Consider the following 17611-nt stretch of genomic DNA (forward strand, 5'->3'; position numbering starts at 1 on the left):
TCTCTGGATGTTTTTCAAATGAGAGAGCAACAGAACAATGGAATCTGTCAATGCTCGAAGCAATTAGTATTTACCAGCCTTGTCTGGTCATGTTTGTTGGATTTGCCCGGTACAGTTTGTATCTTTGTCCTAGGTAGGGGAGTCTGCATTTCAAAACATATAATTTTGACATTTGCTGGTAAGATAAATTATTGGAATTTTCCCCAAGAGGGTCGATGTGAATGTGCATCAGTGTGTGTATATGTATGTGAAAGGAGAGAGAGAGAGGAAGAAAGAGAGACAACAGCTGCACCATCATGAATAATGACTCCCTCACTCACTGAGAGTAACTGAGCGCCAGCCATGAGTTCATTACACTTCTCTCTAAATCACACACACACACACAGTCCAGGTTATGAACAAAGGACAGCTAAAGCTTCACATCGCAAACTAAGGATAAAAAAAAAGCCCTGTGACAGGCCAGACCAACTGACTTCAGACAGCACCTCAGACATAATGACAGGAGAAAAGCTAACATTGTGCCTTTTTCACACACTCCTTGGCCCTTGGCCTCCTTTAGGCTCTGCTCTGCTTGATTTAATTACTCTCTCCTCTCTCACTCTCTCTCACACTTTCTCTCCATTGAGCTGAGCTTAGCTGGCCTCTCTCTCTCTCCAACCTCTCACTTTCTCTCCATTGAGCTGAGTTTAGCTGGCCTCTCTCTATCTTTCTCTCGCCATTGAGCTGCCTGCTCTGCCGACACTAAACTTCAGCAGCCGGCCAGCCCTCTGCCTCTCCCCCAGGCTCAGGAGGGACACGCCTGCCCCAGCGCCTCCGCATTCTTAGCATTCCTCCCAGCTTGTCACATCTGTGCTAGCCAGTCTGATTGGCCAGGGCCCTGCGAGCGCAGCCAGTGCCTGTAAGGACTGCGGACACACACATGCGCACAGCACTAAGCTAATGGGCTTCACGTCCAAGGGTTGGCTGGTAGGGCTGTGGGAGAGGGTGGAGTGAGGGGACGGTATTGGAGTGGGAGTGGGAGGGGAGGGGGAGGGGGAGGGGGTGGCAGCTGAGGGTATAATTCTGGAAGGAGACACAAAGCCATAACTGTTTTTGCCAAAAACTGCCACCTGGCATCAAGGCTGCCCACACACCACACACCCCTCACTTCCCAAAACAACCCATGTGTGTGACCCCTTACCCAACGGACAGTAACACCTGCCACTGACCGTCGCAGTCAGGAGGTGGGAGAGAACAATTATAACCCCCCTACCCCCTGGCCTGGCCCACTGACCCCTACTCTCCTTAGCCCAACTGCCTCTCTCAATCTCCTGGACTGAGGGAGCAGTGGAACTAACTAACATGCTGACCAAACCGGCAGCGTGCGCCATCGTGGGTATGTTGATTTTGTCCATCCCCACCAGATGCGCTCATGACACGCAGGTTAAAGTACCAAAAACCAACTGAACCAACTATATTATTTGGGGACAGATCGAAACACAAAACACACACGACTGTTGCTAGGTAATTTGTCCTGGGAGATAATCATTAGGTTGTTGTTTTATCTGAAATTAATGTTCCTTTTTTTTTTGCTGAATCTTTGTAGAATTTGTACCAATATAGTCATACAAAATCGTGTGTTCTCTACTCTGACAATTAATCCACAGATAAAATGGGGAAACCTAGTTGTTTTTTAGTTAATTTGATTAATCTCTCCTCGTTCATCTTTGTTCTTCTGTGGATTTTATATAGCGGTTGGCAACCAACTTTAAGGTGTGGACCTCATTCATCTTTCAATCACCCACATGGCTATATTATCATAGGACTTGCAGCACGTCAAGCGTCTAAAGTAGAACCTGGCCACTCAGACGCGTGCGAGCAGTTTGGATGAAATTATTGAATAACATGCATGTGTACATTTTATTTTTCAAAGCTTGCACACGCAACGTGACCGGTGTGGTCAGCATGTAATTGCTTCTAAAAATCTGTGCCATCCCTACTGAATACAGATTGTCAGCACAAAAATAACGGGACTTGAGCTTAATTTACAGAGGCTGTTCTAAGAAATGTTGTGTTCTGCGTGTCTTCATTAAATGTTGTAACTATCTTGGGTTGAAAACCATGGAATAAGCTTGTCTTTTGCCTGGCCTGACGTGACTATTGCAAAGTAGAATATTGGGTTTGAGAGGCAGGCTGGCTAAGCCTGTTCAGACTAAACAGAGGGGTCAGCTAGGCGGAAGGGAAGGGGCCTCCTAGGCCCCAAGTCAGGTGGTGGACAGGTTGGCACACACACCACCGAGAAATACAACTGGTGCACGCACACACACACACACACACAGAGGATGGACTTTTTGTACATCTTCCTCTCTCTCCCTCCTATCTCTATCGCATCTCCCCCCACCTCTTCCTCGCCCTGTTTACCATCACCTCTCTCTAGCTCTTTCGCTCTCTCAGATTGCTCAACACCCACTCAGTGCAGTTTGCAGAGCCCCCGCAGGCTGACTTAGCTGTGTTTTAACCTCTTCCCTGCCAGGACACGCCTATCCTTTCCTTTTACTGCCTGTCCACTGGAATTTTCCACTTCCACACTGAGATGGGGAGCGGAGGTAACTCGCTGCTACACTGTCTCTCCCTCCCTCCTGCTGTCTCTTATCAAGCTCTCTCTCTCGCTCCATAACTCTCTCCCACCTTTCACATTGAGGTAATGCTAAAATTGCTACCATACTGTTCGGCCATCAGAGAACATGCCTGACATTTCAGCTAGAGGCTAACAGGGAAACACCAGGCCCTCTCAGTCAGTCTATCCTCTCCCATCTATCAAACCGATGCACAGTGTAGAATACTCGTCCACCCACTGCAGCTTATATTACTCTGTCCCTCTACTAACTCTGTGCATGCAATGAACCCATCGCTCATTCCTGGCAGCTCGCGAAGGTCACTAAAGAGACATGAGCTTCCCTCCAGCGCCCCATTTGCTGTGTTAATTTTTTTTTTTTTTTAAATCTTACCCAGAGTACACTGCACTGTGACAGCTGCAGGGCTCGGCGAGGCGGAGGTGTGCTCAGGGCTTGGCAACGTCTTTCTCCAGCGATAACACAGGTGAACAACATGTCAGCAATGCCCCACCACAAAACGAGACTGGCCACATTTCTTTTGACACACACTCATCCACCAAAGATCCCTGTCTTCCACCTGTCTGTCCCCTTAAAATGCGCCGGGTGCTCAGTTGCCCCAACAGACACAGAGGAATGAACCATGGCCTGGCATCTATGTTCCTACCATTTTGTGGTTTTTCCACTTATTGATTAAAAAAAATAAAAAATGATTCCACATTCTATTTTCCATTCCAAGGTCATCTGACATTCTGACCATTGAGGAAATCTGGTCAATTCTGAGCGCCACATGATACCCGGGGTTAATAGTCATCACGGAATACCAAGGTTTCCCACAAGAACATTCCTTGTGGAAAAATCCAGATATAATTCCCAATGGTAGGGATAATGATGACTTGCTTGGTTTTGGAGGCCACGGTGTTAGGCTAGCAGTCTGAGACTGTGTGAAGTAGAAAGCACTACACGCAGTGCAATCGTTAAAATTCCCCCGGCCTCACGTCAGGGCAGGATTTAGATGTCTGAGGTCATCGCCTTGTGAGAAGGCTTCTTCAGGGACGGGGGCATGCCTCGGCGCTGCCAGAAGGGCCTCAGATGACTGGATAGGGTGTTTACTGCACTGGTTAAAAAAGCAGGCGCTGTTTTTGACCTCTACTGGGGGTCCTGACACTGTACTGCGAAGAGAGGAAACACACTGTGGGGTTGACCTGCCACTTCTGTTGTGCTCGTTCTCTGATGAACAATATTGAGCTACAGGCTCTGAACACTCACTGTCCTGCCAAACCAGGAGAGGGGCTGCCATCTTGTTTTCCCATTAATGTCTCTTCTTCAATAGACTCAAGGGGAAGGTCAATAGACAGACAGGTCAAACCATGGCAATGTGGTCAGAGCAAACTGTGCAGTTCTGCACTGCAATAAATGCATTATCACTAATAGGCCATACATAAACAAATTCACAGACACATGGAAGTGGTGCTAAACTGGTCCGTTCATATTCCAAGAACCTCTCACCAAGTAAGCCAAATATGAAATGGCATTTAGCCGCAGGTCCCTCTGACATATAGCCAGGTCACTGAATACGCTCATAAGCTAGCTAGCCATCCAGTCAAATCAGATATAGTTGAAATGATGTAAATGGAACTGGTGGCAGACTCAACACCACATCCCGCCTGGAGAGGCGAGCTAATCAGAGCTCTGGCCTTGTTTAGATCCCAGCCAGCTTAGCCTATGATACTGGTATGTTCTCCATGTTCTCTGAAACAGCGCAGAAACGCAGCTAGCACAGCAGCAGCTAGCACAGCAGCATAGCAGCTGAGTCATCTGAGGTTTGTGCGTGTCTATCCACGAACATTTAAAATCTCTCAGATCCCAAAGAATTAGATTCCTGACAGACGCATGCGAAAACATTCCATTTTACAACAGCAAGGACAGAAAAAGAACGGAGTCATGAAAAGAATCCCCTAAATATATGGTCTTGAAATACTTTCTGATAGAAGTCAATGGTGGATTTAAAGAGGTTGACGGTACAGGCTTTGATTAAACTTTGAGACATTAACAATCATTGAAGGACTTGCACAACTGGACTTGAGGAGGAGACCCGGCCGACATCAGGCTGGTGAACATAACATCTTTTGGTTTGGGGAACAATGTTTCGTGAGGAGAATGTGAAGTCAAACCCCCTGAATAAGCCTCATCTCAGCCCGTGCCCCATGCATTTCCTAACAATTTCACATTTAAATTTGTTTTTAGGTCCTCCTTGGCTGTCTGATTCAAACCGGCAGCCCAGCCTGCCAAGGCCCTTTTTTTTCCCTTCACCCTCACCCATCAGAGGGAGAGAGTGGGAGATCAAAATAACTTAAGACAAATGCAGTCCGTTTCGAACACCTGGATCTTTCACGATTTGACTCAGCAACTTGCCAATTCCTCCATCTGGATGCAGAGGAATTCAGCACCTAAATTGCGCTCTCTCCACCTGCGATTTTAATGAACATACTGGTGGAGGAAATAGCTTAGACCCCTATAGGACCGTGTGAAGGATTCAAACGCTTTTTGCAGTGTTTTTTTGTTTCCATGGTTTGATTTATGGTGTTGAGATAATCATTACAATGCTGTCCAACTGGTTCAAGAAGCAGCAAAAGCTACTCTTGAGACCAGGTGAGCATGACTACTTATTGTAAGAAGCACCTTAGTGTTAGACTGACATGAGTCGAATGAATGGCACTTGGTTTTGCTGCAAAAGCAGAGAGCAAGTTTTGCCAGTGGTGGAAAAAGTACTAAATTGTCATACTTGAATAAAAGGAAAGATACCTTAACAGAAAACGACTGGAGTAAAAGTGAAAGTCACCCAGTAATATACTACTTGAGTAAAAGTTTTAAAAATATATATTTGGTTTAAAATATACTTAAGTATCAAAAGTAAATGTAATTGCTAAAATGTACTTAAGTTCAAAAGTATAAGTATAAATAATTTTTAAATTCCTTATATTAATTAAGAAAACCAGACAAAAGGGCTGTCAAAATGTAACTAGTACTTTTGGGTGTCAGGGAAAATGTAGGGAGTAAAAAGTATATTTTATTTAGGAGTGTAGTGAAGTAAAATTAAAAATTGGAAAAATATATAAATAATACCCCCAAAAAGTACTTCATAGTACTTTCAAGTATGTTTACACCACTGGGTTTTGTCACTTTCCTAATTCACAGTAGGCTGCAGATGTACTGTTCTGCAGATGAGGAAGAGAAGAGCAATACATGATGGGTGGCATAGCTGGAGACTGCACAGACAGGTGATGAAAGAACCAGTTTGGAGCTCTAAGGAAAGCCAGGTGAAAACCAAGCTGAGGGGAGCTGCCTCTTGTGTCTTCTGGGTAGCTCAGCTCCACTGCTGTGTTCTAGTGAGACTGGAAGAACCAGCCCCTGTGTCAGGCGAAGACAAGCTCAGACTTGTTCTGTAGAGCACTCTCAGAAAAAAATAGGCTACATCTTAGCCTATGACACAATCATATGGGAGGGGCGGGAAACTTAGCTTTCTTTGCCTAAAGGATTGTGCAAGAACAACTAGAGCCTTAACATGACAGCTTTCTGTGGTGATCAGAATGATGAAAAAAATATCCATTAACAGTAATAATGAACATCAAAGAAACATGTTTCTTTCTATAGACTACAAACTGCTGAGGTGTTTTCCCTCCCTCACTCCAGAAGGGAATGGGATCCAAACACATTGAGCCACAGGCGTTTTCAATGAATGAGCCAGAAAGTGATGCAGGCCAAATTAACACGTGGACTAAGTTTGGTGTGTGCGCGCACCTGTAACTGATGTGAAATGGCTAGCTAGTTAGCGGTGGTGCGCACTAATAGCGATGGGTAACGATGCTTCATGGGTGTCAGTTGTTGATGTGTGCAGAGGGTCCCTGGTTCGAGCCCAGGTAGGGGCGAGTAGAGGGACGGCAGTTATATTGTTACACACCAAATAGTACAGAAGTACATAAATGACTTAGCTCTGTATCTAAAAGCTTAAATTAATTATGTTAGGTATAACTAGACAAACTACTGAATCTGGTATGGTTGACGACGACGAATGTCTCTTGAGAGGTAAAACATTAACAATGTGGCTGATGGAGCCAATCAAACCACAGCACCTTATTTTGGCACCTACATTGATGATGAAAAACATTATCATACATTTTTTTTACAGTGCGTATGTGTTTTACTCACCGTACATCTTGCCTTCGTCTGAGAGGATGATTTTCCTCCGTCCACAGGGGGGGTAGATGGCCAGGGCCTCCTGGAAGCTCTGCTCTATGTCTGGGCTCCACACCCCCTCGGCGTCCCCGTCCATGGCCTTGTCGAGCTCATCGTTCCCCTCATCCAGCCCATCCCCCGGGCTACCGTTGGCACTCCACTCGTTGGAAGCAATGGTGGCGGCTCACCCTGGGCCCGACCCCGAGCCCCACAGTCAGAGGATCTGGGAGAGAGAGAGACCTTCATTACGTAGAATGTATGCACACATGACTGTAAGTCGCTTTGGATAAAAGCGTCTGCTAAATGGCATATATTATATTATATTATTATTAACATTTTTATCAATTTAGTCATTTAGCGCCCCCCCACACACACACACAAAAAAGAGGAACTCAGTCCAGCTTTCCTACTCTTGAAAGTTGTAATAGTAGAATGCACAAGGTGCAATGTTTTTTTTTAGCCCATAGATTTTGTTGTAATGATTGTCATTAAAATATCACATGAGTACACATTAGACAAGGCAAAAAGTAGAGAATTGCAAGAAAAGTAGCTTAAAAACAGCAATATTTTCTCTGATCCCCATGACAAAAAGTGTAGAATTGCAGGAAATAAGCTTTAAACCTGGAAAATGTTCTCTCTGCCAACAAGAGGGGTGTGAACAGTTTGTGTCGTGAACAGTGCTTGTGCCCATAGAAATAGATATAGAGCTTGCACTCTTATCCAGAGTGAATTACAGTAGTGAGGCATTCAGATTCATACTTTTTTTTGGTACTTTCATTACGAAAAAGTATGAGAAAGGTATGTTGTAATCCTTGTCGACACAATCACCATCACCATTAGCTGGCAAGTGCATTTCAAATTCTGCCTTATAAAGTAGGCTAATTTGGTCTTGGCTGTCTGTTTTCATTGAAATCATAAAATCTGTATAAATAAACAATTCAGCCACTAATTATTACCATTTCCTAGCCTTTGTCTCTAAAATTGCCAAATGAATTCAAGCTATTCTATAAAAACCTAGTGTAAAGAGCACACTAATCAGCAGTGGCCTCAAAGAATTATTGTGGTTAGGGGACTGTGTCCAAATGTGGTTGGCTCATGACTAAAGAGCAGGCCGAGATCTTAAGTATTTTTCAAGCTGCCTCTTCGGCATTGTATTGTTTCTGAAACGAGCGTCCCTGAAGTATCCATTATTCCAGGATGCGTGTGTTTTATATATCTGAAATTGTGCAGTTGTTGACAAAAATACACATTGGACAAATATGGGGAAGGCCACTTGGGATGGTCCTATGGGTATAAACTCAACTCCTCACGTGGCAGGAACATTTTGAGGTTCCTCTGTAAAACAAATTCACGAGGGCATCGTTGCACATTTTAAAGTTGCTGTTTTGACAACTTCCACAATGCAACTTCAGAAATATGAATCGGAGGACTTTAAGACAGATGTGAAAAGAAAAGCTAAAGTATTATTTACTAAAAATCACAACTACCCCATTGTACAAAGTTTTTATTTTTTTTATTTATTTTTTTTATACATTTTTCTTCACTAAAAGACCAAAGATGCAGAAAACGGGTATTGTTTCTCCATTTATCCCTCTATACAATACAATAAGAATATGTACAAGTAACTGCCAAAATAAAGGAAACCCCTGCATAAACTGTCTCAATAGGGCATTGGGCCACCACGAGCTGCCAGAACAGCTTCAATGCGCCGTGGCATAGATTCTACAAGTGTATGGAACTCTATTGGAGGGATGCAACACCATTTCTTTCATGAAAATTCCATTATTTGGTGTTTTGTTGATGCTGGTGTAATACACTGCCTCAGGCGCCGCTTCAAAATCTCCCATAAGTGTTCAATTGGGTTGAGATCTGGTGACTGACACACACACACACACACACACTTGAAACCCCCTACACTCCTTTTGAAACCCCTCTTTCAAAGTCTCTGAGATCTCTTTTTTTTCTAGCCATGGTAGCCAAAATAATGGGCAACTTGCCATTTTTTCATTCCCTAAGCATGATGGGATATAGAACTGCCCGGAAAACCAGTTCTACCTCCTGAAGGGAAAACCCTCCAATCCAGTCTGACTAGGCCTGAATATAACACACTAGGCTAGTCACAAACAGCAGAGTTAGTTTCTAGCTAACATCCATAACTTAAGTGTAATGCCTAGTTTCAAGTTTCATTAGTCATATGTACGGGATACACATGGTGTACACCGTCCAACGAAATGCTTCCTTGCAGGTTCCTTCTCGACAATGCAACAACAATAAGGGTAAAGGGTTGGGTTAAGGGTTTGGGTTAAGGTTAGGGAAATAGGATTTTGAATGGAAATGTATTTTAAGTCCCTAGGAGGATATAAGAACAAAGTGTGGTGTGTGCTAAGGTGCAGGTAGTCAGTTTAAATGTTCAGCAGTCTAATAAGTCTGGTAGAGGGACAGTGAGATTGAGGTAAACCTGAGAGCTTTGGGCCCCCCAGGACAAAGGTTGGTGTTAAATCTCCGACTGAATGTGGAGATCACGGCAGAATTTGAGCAGTGCTCGTAAAAGTCCACCGAGATCAGGCTGCAGCTATGCATCTACCCCAACACAACTCCAGATGAGCAGATCCAATGACCAGAAACTGCTACAGAAACATCTGCAGTCAACGTCCACTGCAGTAGAAAGGTGTAGGGGCATATTGCATAATGCACATGCCAAGTATCTAGTGGAATCCATTACGTGTTGGGTCTCTTAAGACCAGCAATGTTGGGTCAAGTATGTCCAAATGGTGTGTACATTTTTTGGAGGCAGTCCCAGTGTTAATCCCTAGCTGTATCCTAGTAGTGAAGACACAGCTGTCTCTTTCCCATTCAAGCTAGGATCATAGGAGTGGATTGTTGAATAGTGAGACTGATTCTGAGTTTCTTAAGTTTTGTCATGGGGATTTGACAGTACCGATCAGGATCCCTGAGTAATGGGCTATAATAGTATAGGAGTCTGTTTAGTAGGGTGCTGCTGTGCTGTGTGTGAAAGAGAAGCTCTCATGGAGAGCGAGGCTCACATTCCAGACATGTCCTTATTAAGAAAGGGCTGTGAGCGCTCACTGTTCCTCCTCCTGCCTCTTTTGTGTCAACCCGACGCCCCCCCCCCACTCCAACCCTACGCCCAGCGCTCAGAACGTCTCTGCCCAAATAAGGACTGGAGACCAAGGGATACATGTAGGGGGGGGGAGGATTGGAGGGGGCGGTTTGTCCAATTTAGGCTTCCACTTCGGGGTCTGGAGAACAGTAGGATTGTTTCTGCTGGAATGCAACATCAGCATGGAGGGAGGGCATTGTCAACGCTATGATTATATGGACTGTTTCACTATGTTACTGGGTAATTCAATATTATGCAGTAAAACAGTGCAGAAAAGTCTAAATTGTCTATGACACAGCAAACGGAAATGAGACACTTGCATACAACTGTGCAATTGTGTATTTAACTATCAACAATGGTTTTACAAAGTAAACATGTCAGATGCTACATTATGGCTATTTCTATTACGATAATTGGGAACTCCTGGGACCAAAGCAATCAACCTATTTAAATGTTAGTTATTAGACAGTGTTAACATTATTAAAACACCAAACCATAAGGAGTTTAGGTACATACAGATGTGGGATCTTAATTTGATCGCTCTTTTGTTGCTAAGAATTTCCTGCAACAGGAAATGCAAACCTGTAGTGTACTCAAGGTTGAAAAAGGCTTCAAAAGTTTAATTTACACTTTAAAATGTCAGACTAGACATCGACCCCTACAAAAAATTTCCCTAAATTATAATCCACATAAATATTTGCATTTCCTGTTGTTGCAGGATTATTTTCCTGCTGCAGTAAACTGGCCCAAATTAAGATCCTACATCTGTAAGGTTACATTAAGACATCCGCATGCTTCCCACCCGAAAAAGTTTGGAGTAGTTTGTGCATATGATGACCTTTTTTGTTTGCTTTGGCAATTTTTTTTTTTTTTTGGGGGGCTGTTCGTGCACATTTTTTCTTGAGGCAACCTGAAGTTTGGAAGCCGAAGTCTATGTCCCTTCGTCTGTGACTGGTCAACAATTTGATTCTTCAATTAAGTGTTTGTTGTGATTCAACGATAGACGACTCGATTAATTCTGCCAATTTATTTGATTTGACCTTTATTTAACCTGTTAATCCTACCCCCTACTTTTTCGAACTGTTAAAAATCGCACAACATTTCAGCGCCCTGCTACTCATGCCAGGAATATAGTATATGCATATGATTAGTATGTGTGGATAGAAAACACTCTGACATTTCTAAAACTGGTTAAATCACGGCTGTGACTATAACAGAACGTGCGTTTCATCGAAAAGCGCAGGAAAATCTGATCACTGAAAATTGGAAAATATATCAATGCGCCACTTGCATGTATTGTTGAATGGAAACCACATTACCTGGAGCCGAGATTGCAATTCCTACAGCTTCCACACGATGTCACCAGTCTTGTCAATTGCCTAGGCTTTGTTTCTTGGTCAAATGAAGAAGAGACAGCCCATTTCCTCCGGTCTCCGACAGGATGTTTTGGAGTAGAAATTTCTGAACATGATTTGAAGACGTCGAGCTATTGAATATACATCGCCTGTGATCAATTTGATAGATTATTAACGTTTACTAATACCTAAAGTTGCATTACAAAAGTATTTCGAAGTGTTTTGTCAAAGTTTATCGTCGACTTTTTTAATTTTAAAAAATGACGTTGCGTTATAAAACGCTGTTTTTTTCCTTGATCACACAGTCTTCATAGATCGATATCTAGGCTATATATGGAGCGATTTAATCTAAAAAAAAGACCCAATAGTGATGTTTATGGGACATCTAGGAGTGCCAACAATGAATGTTTTATATTTTATTTCTGCGTTTTGTGTAGCGCCGACTATGGTAATTATTTTGTTTACGTCCCCTGCGGGTCTTTTGGGGTGTTGCATGCTGTCAGATAATAGCTTCTCATGCTTTCGCCGAAAAGCATTTTAAAAATCTGACTTGTTGGCTGGATTCACAACGAGTGTAGCTTTAATTCAGTACCCTGCATGTGTGTTTTAATGAACGTTTGAGTTTTAACGAGTGCTATTAGCATTTAGCGTAGCGCATTTGCATTTCCAGATGTCTAGATGGGACGCATGCGTCCCGGGTCGACCCAAGAGGTTAACTAGGCAAGTCAGTTAAGAACTAATTCTTATTTTCAATGACGGCCTAGGAACAGTGGGTTAACAAGTGACTACTGGCTAAGGTGGACAAACGGTAATATTTTCTCGTTTAAGGGTGTATGTGAGCACGCGTTTGGTTCGCCTAAACATTTGCTCCGCAAATGTAAAATATTCAAAACCCTCAGAATATAGACTATATATCAAATCAGCTGTTACTCACAAAGAAGAAAGGCCCTTTGATTCCTTATGGGTGAAACACAGCACATCTGTGATGGGAGGCTGACAACAGAGAGCACAGATTTAGCATCATGCACACACACATAAACACACACAAGCACACACACTAATACGGACACAAATATAAACGCACACAAGCAGGCAGAAACATATACACAAATAGACTTTCGATGAATGGCGTATTTCACCTGTTGCCAGATGGGATAAGCCTCTTGATTGAATGACACGCTAAACAGATTGAATACAAAGTTAGGCGAGACACAAACACTTCCCGGTCGTCACTAGTTAACACGGCCACAAAGTCATAATAATGGCTAAACTGAGCCTATTTCTACAATTTATCTTCTTAAAATCAGATTTTAAAACTAACCCTACCCTTAACCACACTGCTAACTGTATGCCTAGCCTTACATTAAGTCCAAAAAGCAAATTGTAGTTGCCATTAATTTTTACAATAGGCCATTTAACTTTGTGGCTGTGGTAACTAGTGACAACCAGACTTCCCCTCCCACACTCTCTGGGAGTAGGTCCAGCCAGACCTGACTGAGACCAACATGCTACAGATTCTAATGTGCAGCAGGAATTGGGTCTGCATGATATGGGAAAAAAATCTAATTGCAATTTATCTACCAAATATTGTGATTTGGCTTCTGATATAGATCAAAATACCTGGGTATATAATAGTATTAAGAAGCAAAGGGGAAAGCAGCATTTTTCTTGTTTGGAACGATCTGTTGACTGCATTTAACCTAACAGAACAGCATGCAAACTTATAGTGACTAACAGCAGGGAGGAGGAACTGCGCCGCTTGAGTGACAGGAGGTGAGGCTTTGTGTGTGTGGAAAGCAGCCCCAATAGGAGAAAGGGAGAGAGAGATGAGTAAACTATTAAAAATTAAAAATGGCTGAGTGGAGGTTCAAAATATTGTTATATGGATATCTGTTAAGATATGGAAATTGCACATATCAATATTGTGATTTTGATGTGAATTCGATTAATTGTACAGCCGTAGCAGGAATGTAAATACCAGTGGAGAGCTATGCACCTCGCACATTAATTCAAACTCCACCATTCACAGCCTAGAAACCCTCTCCATCTGTTTTCCCAGGCCTCATAAAGCTACAGATGTAGGATCTTAATTTGAGCCAGTTTACTACAGCAGGAAAATAATCCTGGAGCAACAGGGAATGTGAATTATTACATCATTATTAATTACTGGACATTTCTGTAGGGGTTGACACATTTTGTCTGCAATTTCAAACTTTAAAAGCCTTTTTAAAACTCAAATGCACTACAAGTTTACTGTGCAAGAAAATTCAAAACTAAAGAGTGATCCAATTAAGATCCTACATTTTCAGGACTTTGACATGTCTTTGCACCGGCCCCTTTGCAGGTTTGCTGGTCTATACTGTTCCCAGCATTGCTTATAATAATACATCCCATGTAATGCTGAATATGTTTGAGTCATTATATGTCCTGGCCCACTCTTCTTCTATGGGAAATTGTCGGTATAAACACAGGAAGGAATTCCATGTGACTCCTGAGAGTACGTGTGTTATATTATGCGTTTAACTGTCCACAGTCAACATGTGAAAACCCTCACAGAGACAGCCACAGACAGGAAAACAAGTAGAGGTTGTGTGTATTTTGGCTGTGGGTGGACGATTGTAGAGGGATAACCAGTGATTTATACACTCAACCAATGTTTTATAAAATGAGGACATCACCCTGATGCATTCAAAAGATGATCCATTTGTCTTTTAATTGGTGGAGTAGGGCAATGGCGAGGTGAAAAATGACAGACCCTACACTATGACATGGGGTCATCCGTGTTCCATTCCAAAAAATGGTGGGAAAGTAACGTTTCATTCATATGTTGCACTTCGATACAAACAGGATGGATTTCAGAAATAAATAATAGTTTTACAGAGACTAAACATCCCCTGAGAGGGCGAAGTCTGGCCTATTGAGCTGGGACAATGGTGTAACTGATGAGGAAACCAGGGTTCAGACAGACACCATCCTCCAAAGTAATCCTTGACTGGACAGCCAACCAATGCTGTCAATCAAATGAGGTCATCTTTACATGAAGTCGTTTCAAGTCGGTGTAAAATGCCCCCGACAACACTCAACTGTGACACTAGGAAGCAAACGGCATTGGAGAGCTAAGTAGCCTAACTCCCACTCTGAGCAGATGTCCCATTGAAATTGAATAATATAATAATATTGGGATGGGATGGGATCATACCGAAGAGATATGCATTTCGCTCAACCTCATGCATTTTTCTCACCGTCATGCCCGTACACAATAAGTTAATCCTAGCCTCAGAGATTTAGAACAAACAAAGTAACAAAACGGGTACATGTCAGTGGTCGGTAAAAGTAACAGAACTGGTACAGGTTGGTGGACTGTAACAATAATAAAACGGGTACAGGTTGGTGGACTGTAACAATAACAAAACGTGGACTGTAACAATAACAAAACGGGTACATGTCAGTGGACTGCAAAAGTAACAAAACGGGTACAGGTTGGTGGACTGTAACAATAACAAAACGGGTACAGGTTGGTGGACTGTAACAATAACAAAACGGGTACAGGTTGGTGGACTGTAACAATAACAAAACGGGTACAGGTTGGTGGACTGTAACAATAACAAAACGGGTACAGGTTGGTGGACTGTAACAATAACAAAACGGGTACAGGTTGGTGGACTGTAACAATAACAAAACGGGTACAGGTTGGTGGACTGTAACAATAACAAAACGGGTACAGGTTGGTGGACTGTAACAATAACAAAACGGGTACAGGTTGGTGGACTGTAACAATAAAACGAGTCCAGGTTGGTGGACTGTAACAATAACAAAACGGGTACAGGTTGGTGGACTGCATAGTCTTCCTCCCATCTGTTTATAATATCATAATGTCTTTGTCAGATTGTTCCTGTCTGTCAGAATGTAGGCTTTGTTAGGGCTGCTATTGCAGCTGGGACACTTGCTGGTGAGGGCCTCCAAGAGAGGTACCCCCCCGAGGGCAGACCCCAACCCCTAGCCTAAGCCCTGCACACACCCATCTAAACACACACATAAGCACACCATATTTAAATATGTTTCTCTTTCTGCACACAACCCCAAAGAAAATCCCATTATCATGGCTGAAGGGCCAATTATACACAGATGCACACAATCTCTCTCTCTCTCTGAGACACCCACACACTCAGAGCCTCACAAACACACACTTGACAAGGAGAACAACAGGACTTGGCGATTGAAGGAGCAGCTGCTCTCTAAGGTCAGATTACAGATTTTTGTTTTTTTTAAATACACTCAGGCCAAGAGATCGGTTCTCTCACAGGGCTGGAGACAGTTCCTTACCCCTGACCAACTGACACACACACACACACACACACACACACACACACACGTGCTCGCACCCACACACACTCTTGCTCTCTTTACTCAAATGCAGCTTATTTTACCACTGGGTTACAGTATGCAATCAGATTTAAATCTGAGGTAGAGAGGGCCAAGACACTGCCAGTCCTCCCTCCCCTCCTAGACTCCCAAGTGTATGAGAGCCCCATCTCAGAGCACTAGAGGAGCTCCCCCTCCCCCTCCTCTCCCCTGTCTGTGTTTGCCCCTAATAAATTCTCTCCAGCTCCTCCAATAACTTCCTCCTACTTCCTCTCTGGCACGGCGCTCAGGAAACAATCAGAGCTGAGAGTGAGCGGAGGGCTGGACGACCGACAGCTCACACGGCAAGAGGCAGAGGGAGAGAAATTGAAGGGGAGACAGTTAGAGAAGGGGAGAGAGAGAGAGAGAGAGATGGAAAGTGTAGGACAGAGGTAGAACGAGAGTGAAAGAGAGGAGGAAAGAGTAGGGCGAAATAGAGGCAGAAGGAAAAAGAGAGGGGCTTACATTCAGTCAGTAAGGCAGTCGCACTCTAAGCAGCTTGATTCTATTTGGATACCCACAAAAAGGCATGTTTGAATTGGAAAGGCTGAAATCAACTGAAATATTTCCAAGTCTGACAGAAAGAGAAACAAATGTTAGAAATTTTCCCAATCTGCCATGAGACATCAAAAAAAGTCTTCCTTCTAGTATAAAACATCGACCCAGGGCCCGAATGGCGGGTGATTGACTAATCCATGTCCTCCTACAACACAGACCCTGCAGACTAGGTTCTACCCCAGCATCTCACAGCTCCATGGAGTACAGCTTTAATCCAGCCGACCAACAGAGGAAAGACTGACACAAAGCGGAGCGAGTGCGCCAGACTGCTTATTTTACAGCCTGATTCAGCAGTTTAATCAGACATTTTCCAGGGAGCGTTGCAGAGCAGTCATCCTCTCCTCCTCGCCTGAGTTGTTCACTCTGTGGTGAGGCCAGCGGCTTGGTGCCTTAATCTGTGAAACCGTTAAGACGTGCGCAAAGCTTATACAGTTACTCATATAGCCTGGCGATAAAGGGTCATCTATATGTGGTACTTGTTGCATGGCAAGAAAAATGAGGTCAGGAAAGTTTTTTTTTAAATATATACATAAAAAAACTTTTATGAAGGAACTAACTTTCGAACCCAAAACCCAGAGGCGATCATCCTTTCAAAATGAATTCACAGTCATTGTGTAGCCTACAACTCATTTAACAAAGCATAAGAAGCCCGGTTGATACTTTACACAACACTTTTAGATGTGTATGATGCTTAGTACGCTCTAAATTCTTCAGTAAGTGTGTGGTTTGGTTTTGGAGAGGTCGTCCTCCAACTCCCCACTCTAAAGGCAGGGATTAAGAGCGAGGCTTCATACGAGTGCCCCTTTTAAGTCATTGGAGCCCCACTCCACACGATGCCCACTACATCAGTCATAAGACAGGATCCCAGAAAGCCAGGCCTGGTTTGTTGCCGCCATCATTGATAATGGACACCACCTAGAGACACAAACTAACAAATAGACTTCCTGTTTACTGCTGCATAAAGCATGAGCCCACAGAGTTGTGTTGTCATTCTCTCGATACAATAGAGGGTTGGTTTGTGAAGTTCATCACTATCAACAGTTGGTTGCAACAAGAGCACTGAAAAGTTAAGCCATTTGGAAAAAGATGGACACAAAGACTATACTGTTCTAGGCCACTCCCAAGCTCCTCCCTTGAGCAGTCAGGGAGGCCAGAAGTCGTATCTGTTAGTTAGGGCCTTACTACATTAGGAGAACATGTAAACAAGCCCATGCACTCAATGCATTAATGTTAATCAAAGGTTTATTCATGGTATTCTAATTAGGCTAAGACATGGTAATTGCTTAAGGGGTGCATTGACTCTGATCCTGGAAATAAGGATAGCATTACATATGCTTAAGACAAATCTA

At 43.2% G+C, this 17611-nt stretch overlaps 1 protein-coding gene across 9 annotated transcripts in view; it reads right to left on the reverse strand.

Moving 5' to 3' along the window:
- The window catches only part of LOC118399957 (transcriptional enhancer factor TEF-5-like), a 39449-nt gene that overhangs the window by 16544 nt on the left and 5294 nt on the right, over positions 1 to 17611 (reverse strand). For 8 of the 9 annotated variants that reach the window (XM_035796230.2, XM_035796228.2, XM_035796225.2 and 5 more), the window contains exon 3: positions 6801 to 7050. In XM_035796230.2, the coding sequence (XP_035652123.1) occupies positions 6801 to 6924 (124 nt within the window). In that variant the 5' untranslated portion in view covers positions 6925 to 7050. Of the gene's footprint in view, positions 1 to 6800; positions 7051 to 12237; positions 12297 to 17611 lie in introns of all 9 variants that reach the window. The other variant, XM_052473239.1, reaches the window with a different exon arrangement.

This window comes from Oncorhynchus keta, chromosome 21 (genome assembly GCF_023373465.1).
Source record: "Oncorhynchus keta strain PuntledgeMale-10-30-2019 chromosome 21, Oket_V2, whole genome shotgun sequence".
NCBI lineage: Eukaryota > Metazoa > Chordata > Actinopteri > Salmoniformes > Salmonidae > Oncorhynchus > Oncorhynchus keta.